This window comes from Nycticebus coucang, chromosome 13 (assembly GCF_027406575.1).
Source record: "Nycticebus coucang isolate mNycCou1 chromosome 13, mNycCou1.pri, whole genome shotgun sequence".
Classification (NCBI taxonomy): domain Eukaryota; kingdom Metazoa; phylum Chordata; class Mammalia; order Primates; family Lorisidae; genus Nycticebus; species Nycticebus coucang.
In genome coordinates this window covers 82,045,547-82,072,147 of record NC_069792.1, presented here as the reverse complement: position 1 = coordinate 82,072,147, position 26,601 = coordinate 82,045,547, and the positions used below count along the sequence as shown (strand labels likewise).

General features: G+C 34.3%; 1 protein-coding gene across 1 annotated transcript in view; it reads right to left on the bottom strand.

Annotated features, from left to right (window-relative positions):
- Nucleotides 1-7,639: 7,639 nt before the first annotated feature.
- MTBP (MDM2 binding protein) overlaps nt 7,640-26,601 on the bottom strand; it is a 68,309-nt gene continuing 49,347 nt past the window's right edge. The window contains exons 16-22 of the mRNA XM_053559298.1: nt 23,051-23,194; nt 20,437-20,532; nt 15,659-15,925; nt 13,623-13,860; nt 12,934-13,047; nt 9,175-9,240; nt 7,640-8,326 (exon numbers count right to left, since the gene is read on the bottom strand). Of these exons, the coding sequence (XP_053415273.1) occupies nt 8,288-8,326; nt 9,175-9,240; nt 12,934-13,047; nt 13,623-13,860; nt 15,659-15,925; nt 20,437-20,532; nt 23,051-23,194 (964 nt within the window). The 3' untranslated portion in view covers nt 7,640-8,287. The remainder of the gene's footprint in view (nt 8,327-9,174; nt 9,241-12,933; nt 13,048-13,622; nt 13,861-15,658; nt 15,926-20,436; nt 20,533-23,050; nt 23,195-26,601) is intronic.

Sequence of the window (26,601 nt, the reverse complement as noted above, 5' to 3'; positions counted from 1 at the left end):
CGTTCAGATACCATCTAACTCCAGTGAGACTAGCAGATCACAAAATCCCAAGACCAGAGATGTTGGCTCGGATGTGGAGAAAAGGAAACACTTTTGCACTGCTGGTGGGAATGCAAATTAATACATTCCTTTTGGAAAGAGATATGGAGAACACTTAGAGATCTAAAAATAGATCTGCCATTCAATCCTGTAATCCCTCTACTGGGCATATACCCAGAAGACCAAAAATCACATCATAACAAAGATGTTTGTACCAGAATGTTTATTGCAGCCCAACTCATAATTGCTAAGTCATGGAAGAAGCCCAAGTGCCCATCGATCCACGAATGGATTGATAAATTGTGGTATATGTACACCATGGAATATTATGGAGCCTTAAAGAAAGATGGAGACTTTACCTCTTTCATGTTTACATGGATGGAGCTGGAACATATTCTTCTTAGTAAAGTATCTCAAGAATGGAAGAATAAGTACCCAATGTACTCAGCCCTACTATGAAACTAATTTAGGGTTTTCATATGAAAGCTATAACCCAGTTACCTAAGAATAGGGGGAAGGGGGGAAGGGAGGGGGAAGGTGGGTAGAGGGAAGGGGATAGGTGGGATTACACCAGCGGTGCATCTTACAAGGGTATATATGAAACTTGGTAAACTGTGAAGCTAGTGAATGATGCCCCATGATTATATCAATGTACACAGGTATGATTTAATAAAAAAAATAATAATAAAAAAAATAAAACCATAGCATCCTTGGAAGAAAGAAATAAAAACAAAAAATTGGATAAATCAATACTTGCAGAGATTCTATAACTGGACAGGCAAGTGTGCTTCAGCAAATGTTAAGTTCTCCTGGCTCTATAACTTCTCCACCATGGGACCCTGGATATAACACTTATTTAATCTTACTATGCTTCAATTTCCTAACTATAAAATGGGACATGTCACATTTCTATCTAATACATGTTATATTTTAAAACCACTGATTTCTTTAATGTTATAAATGCTTATTAGTTGATTAAAAAATAAATTTATACTAAAAAAGCCTATTAGTATAACATTTTAAAAGGCAATTTTGCTGACTTAATCTTAAAATATTGGCTCACTCCTTGCAATATTCTGTGACAGTGAAAAATTCAGTCAAAAAAGAGCATTTTGAATCAGCAGCTTCATGGAACCCCTAGAAACACTTTTTGAAAGCATTAACTTTGAATTCAACATAAGCTAACAAACCACATTTGGTAAGCAAATGTTAATTGGAAGAAACTATAAAGATAGTAGTTGGTAGAGCAAATATACTGACTGTATAAAAAAATAAAAATTTTAGAACATCACAAACAAAAGGACAAACGGCCAATATCCTTAATATACAAGAACACTTGCGAACCAGTAGGAAAAAGTCAAACTGTTCAAAATAAAAATGGGCGAAACCAAGAACAAACAAAAAGCTTTTTTTGGGGCGGCGCCTGTGGCTGAAGGAGTAGGGCGCCGGTCCCATATGCCGGAGGTGGCGGGTTCAAACCCAGCCCCAGCCAAAAACCACAAAAAAAAAAAAAAGTTTTTTTTTTTTTTTTAAATTCACCCTTACTATTTTTAGTCATCAAAAAAGAAAATGGGAACAATGCTTTTAGGGAGAGGAAATAAATTGGTCTTTCAGGAAGGTAATTTGGAAATATGCACTAGAAAGCTTAAACCCCAAAATTTGCTCCCCAAAAGTTATAATAGGAAAATAATGAGTGCCATACCAGGAAGTTTCATTAAAGTTTTACTTATTATAGAAAAAAACAGAACATTTATGTCCAACATTAGGGGATTCAACAAATTATGGGTCATGTATTGTATAGTCATTAAAATGTCATAATATAAAATTCATGACATATTGTTAAGTAAAGAGGTTATAAATTAACACACACATAAACATACACACAGTATAAGATCTCAAACTTGAAAGTATTTAAAACATAATTACATATATAATTTAAAAATATTTATAGGAGTTGTGTTTAGATATTGGGGAAATGTCGGTAATTTTTTTTTTTTTTTTTTATTGTTGGGGATTCATTGAGGGTACAATAAGCCAGGTTACACGAATTGTAATTGGTAGGTAAAGTCCCTCTTGCAATCATGTCTTGCCCCCATAAAGTGTGACACACACCAAGGTCCCACCCCCCTCCCTCCTTCCCACTTTCTACTTCCCCCCCATAACCATAATTGTCATTAATTGTCCTCATATCAAAACTGAGTACATAGGATTCATGCTTCTCCATTCTTGTGATGCTTTACTAAGAATAATGTCTTCCACGTCCATCCAGGTGAATAGGAAGGATGTAAAGTCTCCATTTTTTTTAATGGCTGAATAGTATTCCATGGTATACATATAGCACAGCTTGTTAATCCATTCCTGGGTTGGTGGGCATTAAGGCTGTTTCCACATTTTGGCGATTGTAAATTGAGCTGCAATAAACAGTCTAGTACAAGTGTCCTTATGATAAAAGGATTTTTTTCCTTCTGGGTAGATGCCCAGTAATGGGATTGCAGGATCAAATGGGAGGTATAGCTTGAGTGCATTGAGGTTTCTTCATACTTCCTTCCACAAAGACTGCACTAGTTTGCAGTCCAACCAGCAGTGTAAAAGTGTTCCCTTCTCTCCACATCCACGCCAGCATCTGTAGTTTAGAGATTTTGTGATGTGGGCCATTCTCACCGGGGTTAGATGATATCTCAGGGTTGTTTTGATTTGCATTTTTCTAATATATAGAGATGGTGAACATTTTTTCAGGTGTTTGTTAGCCATTCGTCTGCCATCTTTAGAGAAAGTTCTATTCATGTCTCTCGGCCATTGATATATGGGATTGTTGGCTTTATTCATGTGGATTAATTTGAGTTCTCTATAGATCCTACTGATTAAGCTTTTGTCTGATTGAAAATATGCAAATATCCTTTCCCATTGTGTAGGTTGTCTCTTTGCTTTGGTTATTGTCTCCTTAGCTGTACAGAAGCTTTTCAGTTTAATGAAGTCCCATTTGTTTATTTTTATTGTTGTTGGAATTGCCATGGCAGTCTTCTTCATGAAGTCTTTCCCCAGGCCAATATCTTCCAGTGTTTTTCCTATGCTTTCTTTGAGGATTTTTATTGTTTCATGCCTTAAGTTTAAGTCCTTTATCCATCTTGAATCAATTTTTGTGAGTGGGGAAAGGTGTGGGTCCAGTTTCAGTCTTTTACATGTAGACATCCAGTTCTCCCCACACCATTTATTGAATAGGGAGTCTTTCCCCCAAGGTATGTTCTTGTTTGGTTTATCAAAGATTAGGTGGTTGTAAAATGTTAGTTTCATTCCTTGGTTTTCAATTCGATTCCAAGTGTCTATGTCTCTGTTTTTGTGCCAGTACCATGCTGTCTTGAGCACTACAGCTTTGTAGTACAGACTAAAATGTGGTATGCTGATGCCCCCAGCTTCATTTTTGTTACAGAGAACTGCCTTAGCTATAAGGGGTTTTTTCCGGTTCCATACAAAATGAAGAATCATTTTTTCCAAATCTTGAAAGTACAATGTTGGTATTTTGATAGGAATGGCATTGAAGAGGTAGATTGCTTTGGGAAGTATAGACATTTTAACAATGTTGATTCTTCCCATCCATGAGCATGATATGCTCTTCCATTTGTTAATATCCTCTGCTATTTCCTTTCTGAGGATTTCATAGTTTTCTTTTTTTTTTTTTTGTAGAGACAGAGTCTCACTGTACCACCCTCGGTAGAGTGCCGTGGAGTCACACGGCTCACAGCAACCTCTAACTCTTGGGCTTACGCGATTCTCTTGCCTCAGCCTCCCGAGTAGCTGGGACTACAGGCGCCCGCCACAACGCCCGGCTATCATAGTTTTCTTTATAGAGGTCCTTCACCTCCTTCGTTAGGTATATTCCTAGGTATTTCATTTTCTTTGAAACTATGGTGAAGGGAGTTGTGTCCTTAATTAGCTTCTCATCTTGACTGTTATTGGTGTACACAAAGGCTACTTACTTCTGGACATTGATTTTATATCCTGAAACATTACTGTATTTTTTTGATGACTTCTAGGAGTCTTGTGGTTGAGCCTTTGGGGTTCTCTAAGTATAAGATCATGTCGTCAGCAAAGAGGGAGAGTTTGACCTCCTCTGCTCCCATTTGGATTCCCTTTATTTCCTTGTCTTGCCTAATTGTGTTGGCTAGAACTTCCAGCACTACGTTGAACAGTAAACGTGACAGAGGACAACCTTGTCTGGTTCCAGTTCTAAGAGGAAAAGCTTTCAGTTTTACTCCATTCAGTAAAATATTGGCTGTGGGTTTGTCATAGATAGCTTCAATCAGTTTTAGAAATGTGCCACCTATGCCTATACTCTTCAGTGTTCTAATTAGAAAAGGATGTTGGATTTTATCAAATGCTTTTTCTGCATCTATTGAGAGGATCCTGTGATCTTTATTTTTGCCTCTTTTAATATGGTGGATAACGTTTATAGACTTGCGTATGTTAAGCCAGCCTTGCATCCCTGGGATGAAGCCTACTTGATCATGATGAATGACTTTTTTGATGATAAGCTGTAATCTATTGGCTAGGATTTTGTTGAGAATTTTTGCATCTGTATTCATGAGTGAGATTGGTCTGAAATTCTCCTTTTTGTTTGGGTCTTTTCCTGGTTTTGGTATCAGGGTGATGTTTGCTTCATAGAATGTGTTGGGGAAGATTCCTTCTTCCTCAATTTTTTGGAATAATTTCTGCAGTACAGGAATAAGCTCTTCCTTGAAGGTTTGATAGAATTCTGGAGTGAAGCCATCTGGACCAGGGCATTTTTTGGTTGGAAGATTTTTTATTGTTTCTTTGATCTCAGTGCTTGAAATTGGTCTGTTCAGGAGCTCTATTTCTTCCTGGCTGAGTCTAGGGAGAGGGTGTGATTCCAAATATTGATCCATTTCTTTCGCATTGTCAAATTTCTGGGCATAGAGTTTCTGGTAGTATTCAGAGATGATCTCTTGTATCTCTGTGGGATCAGTTGTTATTTCCCCTTTATCATTTCTGATTGAGGTTACTAGAGATTTTACTTTTCTATTCCTCGTTAGTCTGGCCAATGGTTTATCTATTTTATTTATTTTTTCAAAAAACCAACTCCTTGTTTCATTAATTTTCTGAATGATTCTTTTGTTTTCAATTTCATTGATCTCTGATTTGATTTTGGAGATTTCTTTTCTTCTACTGAGTTTAGGCTTAGATTGTTGTTCTTTTTCCAATTCCATAAGGTCTCTTGTGAGATTGTTGATGCGCTCTCTTTCTGTTTTTCGAATGTAGGCATCTAAAGCGATGAATTTTCCTCTCAAAACTGCTTTTGCAGTATCCCACATGTTTTGGTAGCTTGTGTCTGCATTGTTGTTATGCTCAAGGAAGTTAATTATTTCCTGTTTTATTTCTTCCTGCACCCATCTGTTATTCAACAGAAGATTGTTTAGTTTCCATGCCTTTGGGTGGGGTCGAGCATTTTTGTTAGAGTTGAGTTCCACCTTTAGTGCCTTATGGTCTGAGAAGATACAAGGTAAAATTTCAATTCTTTTGATTCTGTTGATGTTTGTTTTGTGTCCCAGGATATGATCAATTTTGGAGAATGTTCCATGGGGTGATGAGAAGAATGTATATTCTTTATCTTTGGGATGGAGTGTTCTATATGCGTCTATCAAGCACAGTTGTTCTAGGGTCTCATTTAAATCTCTTATATCCTTGTTTAATTTCTGTTTAGAGGATCTGTCCAGCTCTGTAAGAGTAGTGTTAAGGTCCCTGTTATTATGGTATTATCAGATATCATATTGCTCAGACTGAGTAAGGTCTGTTTCAAGAATCTGGGAGCATTTAAATTGGGTGCATAGATATTTAGAATTGAAATGTCTTCCTGTTGTATTTTTCCCTTGACCAATATAAAGTGACCATCTTTGTCTTTTTTGACTTTAGTTGCTTTAAATCTACATGTATCTGAAAATAAGACTGCAACTCCTCTTTTCTTCTGAATTCCATTTGCCTGAAAAATTGTCTTCCAACCCTTGACTCGGAGCTTTAATTTGTCTTTTGAAGCCAGGTGTGTTTCTTGCAGACAGCAAATGGATGGCTTGTGTTTTTTAATCCAGTCAACCAATCTATGTCTCTTCAGTGGGGAATTCAAGCCATTAACATTTATTGAGATAATTGATAAGTGTGGTAGTATTCTGTTCGTCTTATTTTGTGAGAGTCCATTGCTCTGTTTTATCTTTTGCATCAGTGTGGAGGTTAGGTTCTGTCCTTTAATTTCTGAGTTCTTACTTTGCTGCTGATCCATTGTGGTGGTCAGTGTGCAGAACAGGTTGAAGTATTTCCTGTAGAGCTGGTCTTGTTGTGGCGAATTTCCTCAATGTTTGTATATCCGTAAATGATTTGATTTCTCCGTCAATTTTCAAGCTTAGCTTAGCAGGGTACAGAATTCTGGGCTGAAAATTGTTCTGTTTAAGTAGATTAAAGGTAGATGACCATTGTCTTCTTGCTTGCAAAGTTTCATTAGAGAAGTCTGCGGTCACTCTGATGGATTTGCCCCTGTAGGTCAACTGGCGCTTACTCCTGGCAGCTTGCAGAATCTTTTCTTTTGTCTTGACTTTGGACAGGTTCATCACAATGTGTCTTGGAGAAGCTCGGTTAGAGTTGAGGCGACCTGGGGTCCGATAGCCCTCTGAAAGCAGTGTGTCAGAATCTTTGGTGATATTTGGGAAATTTTCTTTTATAATATTGTCTAGTATGGCTTCCATTCCTCTGGGGCATTCTTCTTCCCCTTCTGGAATTCCTATAACTCGTATGTTGGAACGCTTCATAAAATCCCATAATTCTGATAGTGAACGTTCTGCTTTCTCTCTCTTCTTTTCTGCCTCTTTTACTATCTGAGTTATCTCAAAAACTTTGTCTTCTACCTCTGAAATTCTTTCTTCTGCATGGTCTAACCTGTTGCTGATACTTTCCATTGCATCTTTAAGTTCCCTGATTGACTGTTTCATTTCCTTCAGCTCTGCTATATCCTTTTTATATTCTTCATATCGTTCATCTCTGATTTGATTCTGTTTTTGGATTTCCTTTTGGTTATTTTCCACTTTATTAGCAGTTTCCTTCATTGTTTCCATCATTTCTTTCATTGTTTTCAACATGTGTATTCTAAATTCCCTTTCTGTCATTCCTAACATTTCTTTATAGGTGGAATCCTCTGCAGTAGCTACCTCATGGTCACTTGGCAGGGTTGTTCTGGGCTGGTTCTTCATGTTGCCTGGAGTTTTCTGCTGATTCTTCCTCATGAGTGATTTCTTTTATCTGTTTCCTTGCCCTAATTTTCCTTTCACTTCCTCTTGCTCTTTAAGTTCTCGTGCCTGTGGAAGTTGCGGCGGGTTTAGGCGGATTAAACACACGCGACCACTTGCCGGTTTTCCACTGTTTTAGTCCTCCTCTTGGGGTCCAGAAGTCTCTCGCTGACTCCCTGTATCCTCTCAGGGGTGATGATAGGCAGATCTCACCAGCCAGAGATGCCTGAAGTCCTATCTCCCCAGACTCACGGTGCCCAGATGCAAGGAAGCTGTTACTCGGCTGCCATCTTGCTCTGCCCCCATCTCAAAATTTTTTTTTTTTTTTTACTCTTCTTCCTTTCTTCCAGACTTTCTAATGGTGGGAAAAGAAATTTTTTTCTGGGAGCCTGTACTGTCATTTTCATTATGTCTTACTTCACAATTTCTAACGTTTTCCTTCATTTTTGATTCCAAATAAACATTGATAGCTCTAAAAGTGGCAGCTCTAAAGCTGGGGCTTCTTTTGTTTCTTTTCCTATTACTCTCTAAATTAGAAACAGTCCAATAAATTATACTGTTATGGGTAAAGCCACTGGCAATATCCTATTTGAGACTGAAAAATTTAAGGCCTAATTATCAGGCCTTATAACAAAGACATATTATAGTATCCAAGAAGTAAAGAAATATTTCTATTTATTGTGATAATTAAATAACCAAGAGTAAACATTTAACAACATGTAAAAATAACTTAAAAAATTAAAATATAGTAAAACTGTATAAAATAAGCACAAAATTAAAACTACATTAACTGAGTAGCCCCCAAACTACATAAATATAGAATACATATTTATGAAATTCTTTAGAAATAAGATATCTATTTTTGGAATAAAATTTGAAATTTGTTTCTAATTTTCAAACTAAGGGGAAAGTAGTAGATAATAGCTTCACCCAATCAAAATGGTCCTAAAGAGAATGATTCTGGGTCATTTCTTCCTTGTCTTTTCTAATACCCATTCGATCACCTAGGAGGAGAAAAAAGTATGATTATGTTACCTTTCTATTGAAAACACAAGTGATAGAAAAATATATTGTAAAAACTTCAAAAGAATATGGCAGAAAATTTTAAATAAAAAGGAATACATTTAAATCTTACACTTAAAAACACATTTATTTTCTAATGGAAGAACACTTTCTTCTGGACTTTCAATGTTAAGAACAATATTGTTCTCACTGGACAAAATGAAGATTCGTCCTGATTTTCTCACTTTTTAAAAAATGCGTTTCAAGGCTGGGCGCCTGTGGCTCAAGCGGCTAAGGTACCAGCCACATACACCTGAGCTGGCAGGTTCGAATTCAGCCCGGCCCCACCAAACAACTAAGACGGCTGCAACCAAAAAAAAATAGCTGGGCATTGTGGCGGGTGCCTGTAGTCCCAGCTACTTGGGAGGCAGAGACAGGAGAATCGCTTGAGCCCAGGAGTTGGAGGTTGCTGTGACCTGTGATGCGAGGGCACTCCGCCCAGGGTGACAGCTTGAGGCTCTGTCTCAAAACAAAACAAACAAACAAAAAAAATGCGTTTCAAATGGTTACTCAAAGAAACTAAACCAAACTTTGAAAACTGCACATCAAAATGGATTAGTTATTCCAGCCCTTTAGAGGGTTTAGTCTTTTTCTTTCTTAACATGCCTTTAGAAATCTTTTGTTGACTGAACAATCTACTGAGGGCTATTGACTACTCTTCCTAAATAAGTGTGCTAAGTGCCCTAAAGAGTTTTCAAAAGGATAGAGCTGCATAAATAAAGCATCATATTGCCCCTGAAATAAAATACCAATTTAATTGAATGTAGTTTCTTAGGCATAATTTACTTACCTGTAAAGCATTGTTGTTAGCTGTTTTCTTCATTTCTCCAAATAGACCCCTTGAAGTTTTAAGATCCTAAACATAAGAAAATAGAGCATTTTACAATGTGTACATAAATTACAGAGAACAACTCATTATTATTAAATAAGCTGAGGTTATCCTAAAACATTCTGCAAGCATCAATGTAGCTAAGGAAATGCTACAAAAGAATCAAAGCAATAAATTATAATTTAGCTCCATTCTCAAATATCAAAATACATACCCATATACATAAGTCACTCTCATCTCATATTCCCAATTGGGCCAACCAAATCTAAGCCCCATTCTCCACCATGAGTATCCCCTAATGATTCATTAATGAACATACAGTTTGCATTTATGTATCAGCTATCTTTTTTCTTTTTTTGGCTATCTGACTCCATCACAAAGAGGAATGATGTAGGAAAGAAAACTGATGTCCTTTGCTTTTTAAAATTTAATGATTCTATCAAATTAAACTATAGAGGGCTATATCTCCAGTTATCCTCTTAGGGGCAGCCACTTTCAATTCTTTCAGCTGTTCTGTTGCTTCTGTTTTCTATACATCCATGTTTCTTCTTTGTCTTTTATTTTTCCTCAGGAGTCTGGCTGTTCTCTCACCCAGGTGGAAGTATAGTAGCATCATCACAGCTCACTGCAGCCTCAAACTCCTGGACTCAAGCAGTCCTCCTGCCTCAGCCTTGTGCTGCTAACTAGTATGTTTGTACTTGTACTTGGTGATTTAACAATTTTAGACAGTAACAATCATGGATTCAATTCTTGTACATGCCATCTGCTTTTCTTAATAAAAGTTGCACTACAAATTTTGATTTGTAAACAGTGTTTGCATTACCTGGGTAAATTCTGTTCAGTCTTGAGATAATTAATGTGTTATGGTTTTAATTTCTCTTTGATCCAATATTATATTTGTCCTGTAGTTAAACCACCTGTTAAATCTTTTCATTTGCTTAGTTTTCCACATATATAATTTTGCATTTTTTTCACTCCCCTTAAATGCTAGCAATAGTTGTACATCAATGTTTTTTCAAACACTGAAGTGCACTGGATAATTTTGGTGCAGTTTTTTGTTTCTATGTTTATTTTATTTTTTTTAACCTGGAGATCTTTTCCCCACAATAGTTGCTGCCTAGGCCTTTTCCTAGTAAGACTTATCTTCCCCATTCCATGGTAGTTTTTATTTCTTGATCCAGTCCCTTGGTTCTACTTAACTTCATCTTGTAACAAATTACTCAAAAGGTAAGATAATCTTTTAAGATTTTCCATGTTTGAATATATCTTCATTAAATCTTCATACCTGATTGAGTTCTATACCAGGTATAGGACTCAATAGATAAATCACATTCCCTCAGAATTTGAAGATATTTTCTAATGTCTTCTAGCATATAATGTCACTGTGGAGATGTCCAGTGCTGTTCTGATTCTTGATTCTTTACTTGTAAGCTACATTCAGTCCTGGGAATCTTTTAGAAAATGTTCTCTCTATGCTAGGAAGTATGAAATTCCACAACAAAGTGGCTTATTGCAGAATTTTCATTTATTGGTCTAGATAAGCTGTGTGCCCTTTTTAGCAGGAAGCTTGTGTACAGTTTTGGAAAAATGTTACTTTTTTTGACAATTTTCATTCCTTTGTTCTCTATTTTCTTATCTTACACTGGATGCTTTTGTTACTTGGCTCTAATTTCTGGTAATTTTTTTCATCTCAACTGTTCAGTGCTTCTATTGAACTGAGTTCATGTTAATTTCAAGATTTCACGTTCTACACATTTTTTGAAGGGAAACAACATCCTATTCTAGTTTTATAGACAAAATTATCTTCTTTGGAAGAGAATTACAATTTTCATGAAGTTTTCTTTAATTTTCTCTTCTTTCAGAGTACTCTTTATTTCATAATATTTTGGCAACACTTTGTTAGAAGTCTTCTTCAAAGCCTGCTAATCCCTTGCTGTCCAGTCATATTTAAAAATGAGACACGAGGCACCCGTAGCTCAGTGATTAGGGCACCAGCCACATGCATGGGGGCTGGTGTGCTCAAACCGGGCCAGAGCCTGCTAAACAAACAAACAAACAAATAAATAAATAAATAGCCAGGTGTTGTGGTGGGCAGCTGTACTCCCAGCTACTTGGGAGGCTGAGACAAAAGAATTGCTTAAGCCCTAGAGTTTGAGGTTGCTATGAACTCTGATACCATGGCACTCTACCGAGGGCAACATAAAAATACTATGTCTTGAAATAAATAAATAAAATAAAATAAAAATGAGAAACTAAAAGTCCTTTAGGAAGCTTTGTCTGTGCAGAGCTTGTCACTATTTTTTTTTTCAAGGCAGGGTGACAAGGTGGCTGTTGCCTTCCTCAGTGCAGCCTGTAGTTTCTTCGCTAGCAACTATCCCAGAGGTTGAAGGAAAGAACTATGTGTAACGGACCTTAGAGTTAACATGGTGGGAAAAAGGCATGCAGGGCAAGTTGAAGGACTCCCAGTTCACTTTCCAGATCTTTATTTAATTTCCCTCCTTCTACCTGGCACCTTCCCCCTGTATTCCATAACACCTGGTATCTCCTAATCCTGAGCACCTCAGATTCTGCCAGTGAAATCAGCATGGCTCACTCTGGTACTCCACCAGGCATTCAATTTGACTATATAACTCCTTTTATTCTGCTACATCATGCTTCCTTGAGCTTCTTATTTAATAACACACTATTAATGAAAACATTTCTAGTTTTTTTCTTGACTCCTTGTTTTTCATAGGTTAATACTTTGTCTTTCTTAAGAGATTTTAGAAAGGAAGAGAATTGAATACATGTGGTCAATCTGTAATTTTAACCAAAAATCCACATATAACTGTGATTCAAGTCAGAATCTCTTAAGGTTGGAGATAATCTAATACCATCTATGTTTTAAAAAACTGTCATCTGCGTGGCTAATCTGTCCAATGTCTTACAAGTAACAGATAATAGATCCAAAATTAAAAACTGGGTGTTTTGATATTCAGTTCAGTAAGTAACCTTTTCACTACACAGCAGTCCTCAGTACCTGGGGAGGATTGTTTCTAGGACCCCTCCCAGATACTGAAATCCATGGATATTTAAGTCCCTTACATAAAATGAAACAGTATTTGTATAAAACCTATCCACACTTCCCCATACACTGTAAATTACTTATTACTTATAATACCTATTAAATACAATGCAAATGCTGTGTAAACAGTTGCAATGCTGTACTGTTTAGGGAATAATGACAAGGTAATAAAAGTCTGTCCATAGGTATGGAATACATGAGTCTGATGGATAATTGTATAAAAAAATTATTAATTTTTGAAGCTTATTATCAATTTAAGTCAAAGACTTCCTAGGGGAAATACTGAGGCTACTGGTTAAAACATAGCTTTCTATATATATCTGAGGGCAATTGTGAAGAAGATCACAGGACTGGAGGAAGAGAAAGGATTTCGAAGACCTCCATCTTCCCTCATTAACAAGAGATAGGAAATCAGCCCATACAAATAGCACACCACTGCTATAGCCTACAAATACATGTATTTGGACTAAAAGCAAATAAATCAAAAACAAAATATTTCGGTTTCAATTTTTCTTATCTTCATTATTTTATAAATCTGGCAGCATTTTATATACTCTCAGTATAAAAAGTACTCATTTAAACATTCTTTTTTAAATGTCAAACAGGAACATTTGAACATGAACTAAATTCTGCCATTAGTAGAGAATACACTGTACCTTTAGGTAAAACTTAGAGATTTCGAAGAGACGCTGGCTGCACGCACTGAAACATTCATGAGCCTCAGTAATACTGTGTTTCTTCAGGGTTTCAGTAACTACTTCTTTCAATATCTTGAATAGAACATAATATACAACTAATATTTCTTGAAAAAAATATAAACCTATTATTTCAGCTTTAGAGTTCAATCCTGTAAATTACACAATCATTTAGCTGTGTAAAAGGTAGATAAGCTCATTAAGACAAAATGATTGAGAAGTAACATTTACTTGGTCAGACATGCCACACAATTACTGTTAGCAGGCAATGACAAGAGCATCTTTAAAAGGATTCAAATAATGAGTTCTGAATTGACATATGAGTGTAAAAGTTACATACAGCAGGTACATATAGATATGTGTTTATTTTTTATTATGGAAAATTTCAAGCAGAAATTAGAAAAGTAGAGAGAATATTTTATAACAAATCTCTACCTTGATATCAGAATGAAAGACGATCAATCTGTGGCTAATTTTGTTTCATTTATATCCCCATCCATTTTCCCATTATCCTTCTTGCACTGGATTATTTTAAAGTAAATTCTAAAACTCACTTCATTTATAAAATTTGTAGACATACATTTTAAAGTAACCAAATATAGAAATTTACATCCATGTAGAACTGAGAGAAACGGGAAATAAAACTTTACCCGTGTGTGTTTCTGTGATCTTGATTCCTTAATTTGCCTTGAGGTTTTTGGTTCCTGCACGTTTTTTGGACCTGAACTGGCCTTTGTAGTGACTTTTGGATTTTCACAGCTAGGAACCAGACATGTCAATGATAACAATCGCTCTGCCTGTGGCTTTCTGCGCTTTATCACGTGATGGTGATTAATACTGCCACTTGTCTGAGAAAGAAGAGAATCTGAACTTTGAGATTTTGTAAGTCTATAGTAGGGAAAAAAAATCAGGATTATAGAGTAAGTCAATCAAGAATGAAGTTCATTGTCTTAAATGATACAAATATATCCATTTAAGCATAAATTTAAGAAAAGGAGGCTTCTTGCTATTGTTGCCTTAAATAAGCAATCAACATTATATTATAAAGTCTAAAATATAGAAGACAATGAATAACAAACTAGGATTTTAGCTAACAGAGACAGCAAAAAGTAACATTGTTATACTTTCCCCCACCCTCCAAATTATAATTTCTCACATAAATCAGCTATGCATGCCAGGTGCTGTTATTTACAAATTTAATACTCACCTGTTAAATACTTACACTTTTCTATAAAGATAATTTTAACAAAGAAACCAAAACTTATATCTTATTGGACCTATGGAACTGCCTTGCAAAATAAGTAATAGCATTAAAACTAATAAAACTATAAAATTGGCTCATCTTTCAACTTTAAATTTCTTTTTCTTACTTACATAAATTTACAGGGTGCTTAATCTTTCTAAAATGTCTGAACTGTTTACATTTGATTCCATTAAGACCCATGTTTTTTCTTTTACATGACAGAGTCTTACAGCTTTCAATTCTGCTAATCCAGAGGCTGCAGAATACTTTCCTTTCAGGAACAAGTATCTTTTTATTAGTCACAGCACAGAAATAAGAAATACAGCAACCCAAATATTAATTTGCTTTGTAGCTTGATCAGGTCTAAAAAATACTATGAATTGGCTGGGCATGGTGGCTCATGCCTCTAATCCCAACACTCTGGGAGGCCCAGGTAGTAGGAGCACTTGAGCTCAGGCGTTTGAGACCAGCCTGCACAGGAGTGAGACTCTATCTGTACCAAAAATTGAAAAATTAACCAGGTGTTGTGGTGGGTACCTATAATCCTAGCACTCTGTGAAACTGAGGCCAGAGGATTGCTTGAACCTGGGAGTTTGAGGTGGCTATAAACTAGACCAATACAATAGCACTATAGCCTGGGAAGACAGAGTTGAGAGTGTTAAAAAAAAAAAAGAGTACTATGAATTTATAAAGTCCTCACAAAAATAATTTAGTTCTGCCACAGTTCTTCCATATCAGGAAAACAATATTCTAATCCTTTTATCTATTCATAAATGGGTATAAAAATTTTGCTTTCAAAGTATACTTTATACTTTTTGCATATCTGATATAACTTTAGGCTTACTTTAGTGGCAAGAAGCTAAATTTGACAAAGGTTTTAAAGACATATAAATTCAATACAAATTAATGCTCATTATATAAACTTCTAATTTCTATCCAATATTTGGATATTTTTTTAGCTAGCAAAAAGAAAAAAATCTAGAAAAGTTTTACATAATGTATTATCATATAAGCTTTGAAAATGTATTTTTTACGTAACAAGTGGTTTTAAAATAGTGCCTCATGGCACCCTTAGCTTAAGGGGCCAAGCCACCAGAGGGAGAGAGGGAAAGGTGAGCTAACACAACCTTCAATTCCCAAATACCTTCTTCACCAAGCAGCTCAGCTGCTGCATCTGTGGGGTGAGATCTTTAGTGTTTCATGACTTAAAAAACTTTATAATCCATTATGCTAATGTTTACATATTAGCATACAAGCAAGAAATTGTGTTTTTCCCAAGTCATTTCTTTTCATAACTTACAGCAAAATCACTTACTGTTCATAATAAAAACAAACATTCTGGCATGAAGGAATTAATCTGAAAGACTAATATAAAATAAAAATTCCTCTAGAAACTAAAATACTTTCTGGCAAGATACTATATATGTGCATTTAATAGATCACCTTTTGGGGGGATAAAGGCAATCCAGATCTTTAAATCTCCTTTTCAATCTGGATACTTCAGTTCGAAGTTCACTTTGTAAAGAATCTCCATCAGGAACACTTCCAGTCTCCGACAAAACTGCAGGAGATGGAAGAGGGCTCAGCACAGTAGGTACAGGAAAACTTTCTCTGGTGCAGGTAGTTTGAGTTTCATAACGAATAAGACGAGACTGAAGTTCAGAGAATCCACCATCTCTTTCCAGTGCTTTTCGGTCATCCAAGCAGTATCTAAAATGAGGAAAAGAATATTAAAAATCAAAATCTTCATGAGAGCAATAAATTTTCCCCACTCAATTAGAAGATAGCAAAAAACGAAAAAAATTACTTTAAAAGTTCTTACTTAATTTCCAAATAAATACTGGAAGGTCAAGTGAATGGCCTACTTCCCTCACAAGTTTTTTTCTAGTAGGCTATATGACACGGCAAAAGGTTGAAAAATGTGAAGTAAAATCTGATTTTTCTTTGACTGTGGTTCTGGGCAACGGATTTAACTTAATCCTTTGGCTTCTTTTCAAAATAATACAGTTGCAGTTTTAATACTTTTTAAAACTCTACCTGCCTCTGCTTTCACAGCATGACTGACTGACAGATACCGTGAAATGCTGACTTTTGTTAGAAAGAGCAAGTTTATTCTCAACACAAAGATTAAAAAGTTATAAAGGCATTCTAAACAAAATTACCAAACAGCTCAGAACATTTTGAATTTTTTCTTTGAAACTTACTTCCCACCTTATTAACTGACTGACAGATTTTCCTTCAAACACTTCATCTGTCTATGTATCTGGTTTCTAGCTAAATCTGATTCAGGCAATCAATGAAATCTTAGTTCAGTGAATGCTTCTGGACTCAAAGAAATTCCAAGTTGTTAAGCACAACAAATCAGGAAGATCACCTATGAGTTATGTGACCTTGAAAGCTCTTCACTTTCTTCCCCTTCTACAAATGCAGCAAGAAAATACAAATGGTTTTACATATGTGATGGCAGGATTGTCAAAATTAAAGCCTTTCTCTGTAATCTGTCCTTTCTACCTGTCCAATTCTAAGAATGCTCCCTAAAATCAGATTTTTAGATCCATAAGCTTTTAGTTCAACTCCCAAAGAGTGTATCATTTCCCAAATATCTGACTGCCTGCTGTAAATTTTAAGAACTTTATTTTTTGTCACTCACATATTTGATTTCTAAGAGTATAGACTATGGAACCAGATGCCAGAGATTTAAATGAGTTCTACTTAGTAGCTGTGTGAACTTGGCCACTTAACTTAACTTTATCTATGATTCTGTTGCCTCATCTGCAATATGAGATTGAAAGTACTTATCTGAAAAAGCTATTGTGAGAATTTCTTGTATTAGTACATATAAACAATAAGAATCAGTGCCTGAAATGTGCAAGCGAAGCAATCAATAAATGTATATTATCATCATCATTAGATTTATTCTCTAGCACAGCAAATCTTTCAGAACTGTTAATACTATGTAGCATAGCCAGAATTTAAACCCAAGTTGGTGACTTCAGAACTTGACTTTAACATTTTAGTATACTATCTCTTATGTAAATATAAAGATCTTCTTACTCAGTGTTCAACATATGGCTGAACATCAGAATCATCTGAAGAGCTTTCAAGAAATACTACATGCCCAGAGTTTCTGATTTGATCAATCGGGAGTGACATCAAGTTATTAACATTTAAAAAAAATTTTAAAAGCTGCTTAGGTAATTAAGCATTTGATATTTTTTGAAACTTAAAAGGTCATATATATACAGAAATGGAGAGGAGAATGGTGGTTATGGGGTTTGGAGGGCTATGGGGAGATGTAGGTTAAAGGGTACAGAGTTACAGAGTTATGCAGGATGAATAAATTTAGAGATCTAATCCATGTACAGCATGCAGACTATAGTTAATAATATTGCATGGTATACTGGAAATTTGCTAATGGAATGGACTTTAGGTGATAATAAGTAACTTTGTGAGATAATGGATATGTTAATACGCTTGACTATAGTAATAATTTCACTGTGTGTGTACATATATATATATATCAAAACATTATGTTATATACTTTAAAGATATACAATTTAAAAGAAAAAAAACCTGTTTAGGTGATTCTAAATATACCTTAAAACTGGAAAAACATCTCTGATCTTATCTGTTTAATTTAACAGGTGAGAAAACTGAGCTCTGAGGTCACAATGTCAGTTGATGGCAGAACGGGGAGTGAACTTAGGTCGCTAGCATCTCTGTCTAATATTCTTTATCTAGTCTGTGACTAACAAAATATATTTCATTAAAAAATCAGCAGGAATCCTAGATTACCCTTGAGTCCTACTTCTACCAGGAGCAAGTGATATACTCTAGAGCAGCAGTTCTCAACCTGTGGGTCGCAATCCCTTTGTAACAATGAGAATACATCGCGGCATTAGGAAGGTTGAGAACCACTGCTCTAGAGTAATATTTAGAGCTATGAATTTTAAGAAAGTGTCTAGGCAAGAGGCAATGTAATGCCTGATTAGCCTGTATACAGAAAATTTTTCAGAGAAAAGATACATATTTTGATTCTAAGAAGACTATTTTTTCTTCTCTAACATTTTGTTTCTAAGATGCAGATTTTTACTTTCAGTTTTAATATCTTGATCACAGCTGTTCATAATGTCATACTTTCAACTAAATTATGTACATTGTACATGTTGACTTTAATTGCCATTTAAAATGTCTTTAAAATGATACTATAATGTAAATTATGATTTGCAATTGAAATGAAAATTTACTGTGCAAATTAGAAAGGAAAAGAAACAGTAGCAGGTGCATATTTTATATTAGTGAAGTAAATATTTATTGTTGGATAAATGACAATAATTTCATATTTTCTTACAAAATAATAACCAAATCTTTTATGAGTCCTGACAAAGAAAAGTAGCCAGTGGATGAAGAAGCTATTTTTGTTTATAAATAAGAAAGAGACAAAATACTGCCTATCATACACAAAATAATCCCAATTGAGGCAGGAGAAACTGCCAAACCTTTTGGAATAGGCGAAGGAAACTTCGAAGCAACAAGAGGATGAAGTGACCAAATGATTGTCACAATATGAAAGTTCAATTTAATTTGTTGTTTAATAAAACAGTGTATTTTACAATCAGTGTATCTTATACTCCAGGATAGATAAATGGAAAAACAAACAAATAAGCCAACAGTGGTTGTACTTCATTTTGCCTTAGGAAATGCTGATTTCAACCTGAGTAGTTAACACATTTTTTCTAAATATTCTTTATGTCAGATTAGAGGAAAAGCCTCTAAAGGAGTTCTAAAGGCCATAGCAACACAGAAAGAGCTTTCTCTGTAGTTTCATATTTACTTCAAAATGCCATTTGAATTTTGTTTCTATTGCATAATGTATGTTGAACATAAATAGGTCCTTGGACAAATGGGCAATATGGGCAAATCTTCTTGACAAAACCATGTTTCTGTATTAAAGGTGCTCACCTCCTATAACTTTGTTGGCTTGGTCTCAATGTCCTCAGTTTAGTGAATATCAATTTACACTAAAGAAAACTGGAGTCACAGTTAGATTTGTTTATTTGTTTCCAGGAATGAATAGGTAGTAGAGGAGAAGAAATGTCTCCTTTATACTAAGTCAGAATCCCACAACATTTAATAAGGCTCTGTGTAGATTTTCAGCCCATCAGGAAATAATATTCAAACAGGTCTTAATTTATATTTTGATAATTGATTGAGAAGAACCTATCTTTTAAAATTCCATAAATTTACATGAATTATTAAGATTTTTCTATAGTAAACTAAAATCAGAAAAAAAAAGAGTTGGGAGATAGAACTCAATAAATAAAACTGAATTTAGGCATTTTGGGAAAAAAAATCTAGAACATGATTAGATGATAGACACTTCTGCTAGTAGTTAAAATCGAATTATTGTAGCTTATTTTATTCAAATCAGTGCTTTAATGAGTTTATTAAGGCCAAAGAGATGAAAAACATGTATATCCTAGGGTATTTTAGCCATGAAGCAAAGAAAATGTTAGTATCAGTACATTTTCTCAGCAGTTAATACCATTTTTCATCATAATAATATAGACTGTTTACTGATTTCAACTTTCAGATTCAAGTTATATGCAAAATACTTAAAAACATTTCAGCTACTCTATAGAGTTTGAGGCAGGAGGATCACTTGAGCCCATGAGTTTGAGGTTGTGTCGTGAGCTATCATAATGCCACTGTACACTAGCTCAGGGAACAGACTAAGACTATGCCTCAAAAATAAGTAAATAAATATATAAAAATATCACCTAATGTGCATAATGCAATGGTACATTTCAAAACTATTAAGGAAAGAGCATAATTGTCTTACCACAACAAATAAGTAAGCGAGGTGATAGCTGTGATAATAAGTTCGATGTAAGCATTTCACATTGTATATCGAAATAGTACACTGTACCGCATAAATGCATCAACATATACAGTTATGATTTAATAAAGAAAAAAATCTAGAAGCAAATAGGATATTTAAATGCTTTAAAACTAAGTAATATCAAATAACTTTTTTCTTCAAGAGAAGACAAATTATTTGAGTAGGTACTGCTTTTGTTTTTTGAGGTCCTGGACACTCTTTGGCTCTGTCTCAATATATACCATTTTATTACAGTTACTCTTAGCATGCACACACGCATGCACACAAGAGAAGCTATAATGAACAACATTAAAAGAGTACAGTGTAAATAAAAACTTACTCAATTCCATGATAATGACATACTGAGGCTTTCTCGAAAGGTAAGACTTGAAGTTTCCTAGGACTAAGTTCTGGTGTCAGAATAAAAGTCTTTTCCCTGAAATAGAAAGTTTTTCATTTGTACATATATTTAAGGTTTTATTTATTTTTATTATTTTTCTTTTTTTTTAATCCCCTATGTGATAGTATGCATTTATTTAGTGACAAAGAGAAAGTTAAAGACTATGTCTATAAAAACAAATCTGACTTCTCTACAACTGATTTTTTTTCCTTTGGTAGAGTGACTAAGTTCTATGCAATAAGTTAAAATTTTTTCACAAAGGAATAATTGAAGTAATCTTGAAAAGTATTTATTTCCTACTGTAACAAATTGGGATCCAGATTGACTGAAAATGTAGTCATCTTGACATTATGAGTCAGCAACATTTTAAACATCAGAGGGTAAAGAAACTCACTGCTGACTTTAGTTCTTTTTCTGAAGTGGGTTTTCCATCAGCAGGTATGTTAGAACTAGGCATATGTTGAGTTTACATAAAATATTCATAGCCAGTCCCTTCGATCCCCAGACCTGTACAAGTATATCAAAATCTGCAATTAGATTAAGATCTCTGGGTTATTCTGATGGGTGCCTTCCTTCTCTGCTTAAATTGTTCCATTGTTCTAAGATAACAGATCATGGTCTTGAAATCAGAACTTATTAGACGGGAATTAGAAAATTATGCAAAAGTAGTTTTTATAGAGTTAATAGGTACAATGAAATACCAGAGATCTGAATTCAGAAGAGCTGGAAATGGTATGTAGAAAGGCAAGTAAATAGTAGAGTACCAAGAATAAAGTTACTGTTGCAGTTCTCCCCCTCTGGCATTAGTAGTGAAAACTGCCTTTCCACTATTTGTCTAGGGTACTATGATAAGCATTTGAAATTATTACATTAAAATTTAAAATATATGCCAATAATGAATCCTAAAAAGCAGATTTTATATTCAAATACATCCTTTTAAAGTGTTCCATGAAAAGTAACTCAAGTAAATTATAATGACCCCAGTACTTTGATGACTATTAAAATGAGTAATTTTGTAATATAAAATTCTATAGGTACCTAGCATTTCACTCCTTTCTTTTACCTTTTTCTTGATATTATTTCTCATTTCAATCCCTCTCAGCAACTTTACCTACTTTTGTTTAATTTCACTCACAACTTAAAAGAAACACGTTAATAAATTTGTGTTTTATGAATGTTTATTATTTCCTTGCCATATACATAGGAGTCATGTTTCCACTTTGTTTAATTTAATAGAACATTTTTGGATAGCTCCTTGCAAAGGCGGACATTTAATAAGAGCACCTCAGTTCCTGATTGATTAAGCTCATCCTCCATCTCTAATGTTAACAGAAGATACATTAGTATCTTCTAATGACACAGTTCTACTAACATTGAAGAATCATATCAAACTTGCCTAAATAAATCACCCACAGTTTCTACAGAAAGAATTAACCGTATCTCCTGTACTTTGCATCAAGAATGACATTCTAATCAAAAAGAGTACAAGAAATAATTCACTTTTGACAAACCCATCAGAGTCTGCTAGGTTGTGCTTAATGATTTAACGAATAGTAATTCAATAACTAAATAGACAAAATATACATATTTCTGAAGTTTCTGAATGCCCACAAAAAAGACTATCAATCTCTCAAAGTTATGAGAAAAGGAAATTCTTCCAAAATTATATAATTTTTATATCAAGATCATTAAGTCATTAAAACCCAGTTATTAATTATTAAGATCCTCACATTTTCAAAGTTGCTGTCTTTCTCTCAAGTGAAATTGCACATAAAGGCAATAATGTTCTTACAATATTTGAGATATAACTGCCTTCAAATAAATCCTTTCCAAAATTTACCTTTAAAATCAATTTTCAAATCTAGTTTTGTGAAAGTGATCAAAATGATCTACAATTTATTAAGGTCCTCTGGAAGGTTCTCAAAACAATGCATTAACAAAAGAAATGGGAGTAATGAGCAAATTATTCAATACTTACAAGTATTTGATGTCACAATTTTACCTGTAATTTCGCCAACTTCAGCAACATCCAGCATTTATTAACTGTAACTTCATGCAAACTATCTTGGAAGTCAAATTAGTTGTAAATTACTCATGTAGACACGGACTTCTTACTTGGTAATGTCATAGTTTCAAAAGCATTCTTATACTTTCTCATTCTCTTCAATTGAAAGGCTATGCTTTTCACTACTATTAGACATGATTGACATTGCTCACGCTAAAGTGTGTCAAAATCAAAACCAGAGTATTAACACAGGTTAGAGAATTTATAAAAATATTTCCAAGTCAAATTCTAACTTTTTTCTTAAAAAGTGCTATCCTTTGTGTACAAAGTAGAAACTATTAACTTCTATGCATATTGGGAATATGCTAAGGTTCCTTCTATTATTGTTGCTTCCCTTTGACTAAGATAACAATGTAAGGATTAAGGCCACGTGATAAACAACAGATCAAACTTAGAAATTTTGCTGAAGTCTCAATAAACTTAGGAAATGAGATGTAATGTTATTTTAAAATGACTTTTAAAAATTGGAATTATAAATTTATAACTTACCCTCTTTGAATTGGTAAAGGCTGAAGATCTCCAACTGGTAACCCATCTGAGGTAAAGTGTTTCAGCAATTCTTTAGCATCCAATAATGTGATGCAATCTCGAGGACCCTCTTTGTGGCCCAAGGAACGAGGCAATGAACCAGTTCTGGGAAAATAATGTTATGCAGATTTATTAAAAGTGAACTTGAATTTACCATAGTCAGGGAAAGGTGATGGTGAGTAGAAACCAAAATATACAAAAAGAAGACTGAGGAATTACACAATTAGCAAAGACGATAAAGTAAAATCTTTGCAAATCATTTAGTTTCAAATTATATTTTAAAAAGTCTTTACATCACAATAAATCTTACAGTTACTGTGTCAACAATTCTAGTACTCAAATAAAATAAGCATAATTATATTCTTTATAAATGAAAGCCTATTATTTAGCAGTGTGAAGTTACCTAGTGTCAATTCTATAAAATTTGAATCTAAACTCTTACATGTTCTGAAAACCCACAATACAGTAGAACCTCTGTAAGCTGACCACCCAAAAGACTGTAACAAACTGGTCAACACACAGAAGTAGTCAACATAAGGAACTAGTCAATGTAGGGAGGGGTCAACTGTGGAGACTCTACTGTACTGTAAATTTTTTTTTTTTTTTTTTTTTTAGTAGAGAAGGGGTCTCTTCTTGCTCAGGCTGGTCTAATAAATCCTTTAGTATTCTCTGAAAGAGAAGTAGTTTCCTCTTTCCAGGTTTTAAAACTTTCTATGAGCTTTTTTTGGTTTATAGAGTGATAGAGTAGAAATAGTAACTAATTTGGTGTCAGTCTAGTTCTAACTCTCATTTTAAAAATCTGTGTTGCTCCGGGTTCTGTAATGTAACCTACAGTATCTTTACCTGAAAAATAGAAATAATAATTATTTTAGGCCTGGTATGTTGATTTTCATGTTACAAAGTACTAAATTTTAGGTGTTCCTTCATTTTAAGATAAGACCTATCCCATCTTTTTCTAGGGAATTTGTGAAGATTAAGAATAAATTGTATGTAAAGTAGTTTAAAAATATATAAACATATTTCACAGATAACAATGTGCTTATTTATGATGTCATAACCACGGCTAGAAGAGACCTTGAAGAGATTTTTGATTGTTGTGCTTCAAGTAATCTTTTAAGTTCACAGAAAATTAGAACTTCAGTGCCTGCCTACAAAAATTTATAATACATGGCTGGTGGCGCTGGTAGCTCAGTCGGCAAGGGCGCCAGCCACATACACCTATGGTGGCAGGTTTGGGAAAAAAAAAAAATTGGAAAAACTAGCCAGGCATTGTGGCACACACCTACAGTCCCATCTACTTGAGAAGCTGAAGCAAGATGATAGCTTCAGCCCAATAGTTTGAAGAAACAGATAAAACAAGTTTAAAGAAAATTCTAATTACTGTACCATCTCCAGGTTCATTACTAATAAAAGAAGAAAAAAGTGCTATGAAAAAATAGGTTTAGACAAACAAGATTATTAATTAAAATATGACTACCAAAAATTTTAATAGAACAGATGAAAGCAAAGGTATAGAATGTACCCTAAAAATAAAGCAGAAAGGATGAAAAAGATACTGTTGAGAAAAAAATCAAATTTAAATTTAAAAAAATCAATCCAGACATTTACTATTAGTTAAAAACAAGTATTTTAGAAAGAAAAGAAAAAAACAAGCAAAGACTATTATTGAAGAAATAATAGAATATTTCTCAAAGCCAAAAAGAAACGAAAGTCTTAAGTCTAAAACATCCTATACAAATGGCCTCATGTAATTTCAGAACACAAAGGAAAATAGAAAATTCTAAAAGTTTCAGAGATGGAATAAAGTACCATTAAGGAATAAAAACAATCTGGCATCAGACTCCTTCTTAAGAAATGAGATCCAAGAAAACACAGAACTAATCTAAAAATGTGATCAAAATAAAGAAATACCAGGATTCTAGCTGTGTAAGCAGACAGTACAAGTTAGAGTAGGATGTCAGAGAGAAGCCAAAAAAAGAGAAAATTTTAGGGAGAAAAGAAATTATCTATTATGAAGAACATAAGGCTTAACTAGAGGGAGGATAAGAAGGGAAGAAAATAGGGGTGTTAATTTCCTCATCTTTCATAGAGAAAAGTAAAATACCATCTAAAATTGGAAAGCAAGAAATTGAGGTTCTTTTGTAAACTGCCCTTTCTCTATTCTTTTTTCTTGTCTCCTTCCTCTTAATCTGTAAACACCTAAGATTCTCAATAACTGGTCTTAAGACCCGTTTCTTTTCTCCTCATCATCTTACCAAGTGAATTCACATTTATCATCACATATGCAAAAACCCCTTTCAAAGGTAAGTCTAAATTCACTTTCAGATCTCTCTTCCAGTCCACACGTTATTTCCATTTGGATAATTTATAACACCAAACTTAGCATCCCCTAAAGCACAGTTCTTGATTTTTTTCTCCCCAAAGCTATCCTTAACCCTAAACTGCCACCAGTCTTCCCCAGGAGAACATCACTTATCTCATTAAACACAGAAATCTAAATTATCTTGGCAGTTTTGCTTTCTCTCTCCTCCACATCGAAGCCAACACAGGAAGTTTTTTCCTGGCATTCTACAAATGTGTACTCCAAATTTGTTCCCAACTACTGTAACTCTAGTGTCAGATCAAAGTTAACTCTCACTTAGCCTGAAGAAAAGGCCAACTAACTGATCTCTCTACATCTGATCTCTCCCTCCTGCAATTTATTTGCCACAAAAGGGAAAAAAAATTGCAAAATCAGATCCCATCACTCTTTGGAAAGAAATCAAAATCCTTCTAAAGCTTACCAATGAACTTAGAATAAAATCCAGACTGTGTGAAGATCTCTCTGGTTCTACTTATATGGCAGAGTATACTCCGCCCATTTATATGTTAGGTCTCAGCTCCAATGTCATATCCTTTGAGAGCAATCCCTGACCATCCACCTCATGCAGGTGAGCACCTCTTCTCACCCTACAGCAAATAAAATCATTCTCCTTCAGTCCCTTTGTTTACTTCACTCCTTATATACAGAGTAGTTTCTAATTACTACATTTCCTTGTCTGGTTATTTCTTTTCTTTTGATTGTCTCTTCCATTAAAAGGTAAGCTCTAAGATTTTTTTTACCTCAGATTCCCAGTATCTAACACATACTTGGTGCTCAGTATCTGTTGAGATGTATTTAAAAAGTTATAGCGAATCATAAAATAATATCAACTGATGAGCTAAAAATAAAAAATGTGATTTATAGTAACTGTAAAAAAAGCAATTTAAGGGAGCTAAATTTTTCTTTTTTATTCTATCATTCAATGTCATGTACTAAGTGCCTACTATGTACTGAAACAGAAAACAAAAAAAATGAACAAAAATAAACCCTGCCTCCCGATTTCATTAATAGGTATAAAAACATATGAATGTAAAACCAGAACAATTCAAATTGCTTCAAATGAGAAGAGTACTTCTACTTCACTTTACATGTTCCTGGAGGAAGATTTCCTTTATATATTCATACACTTTTATATATGAATACACTATGG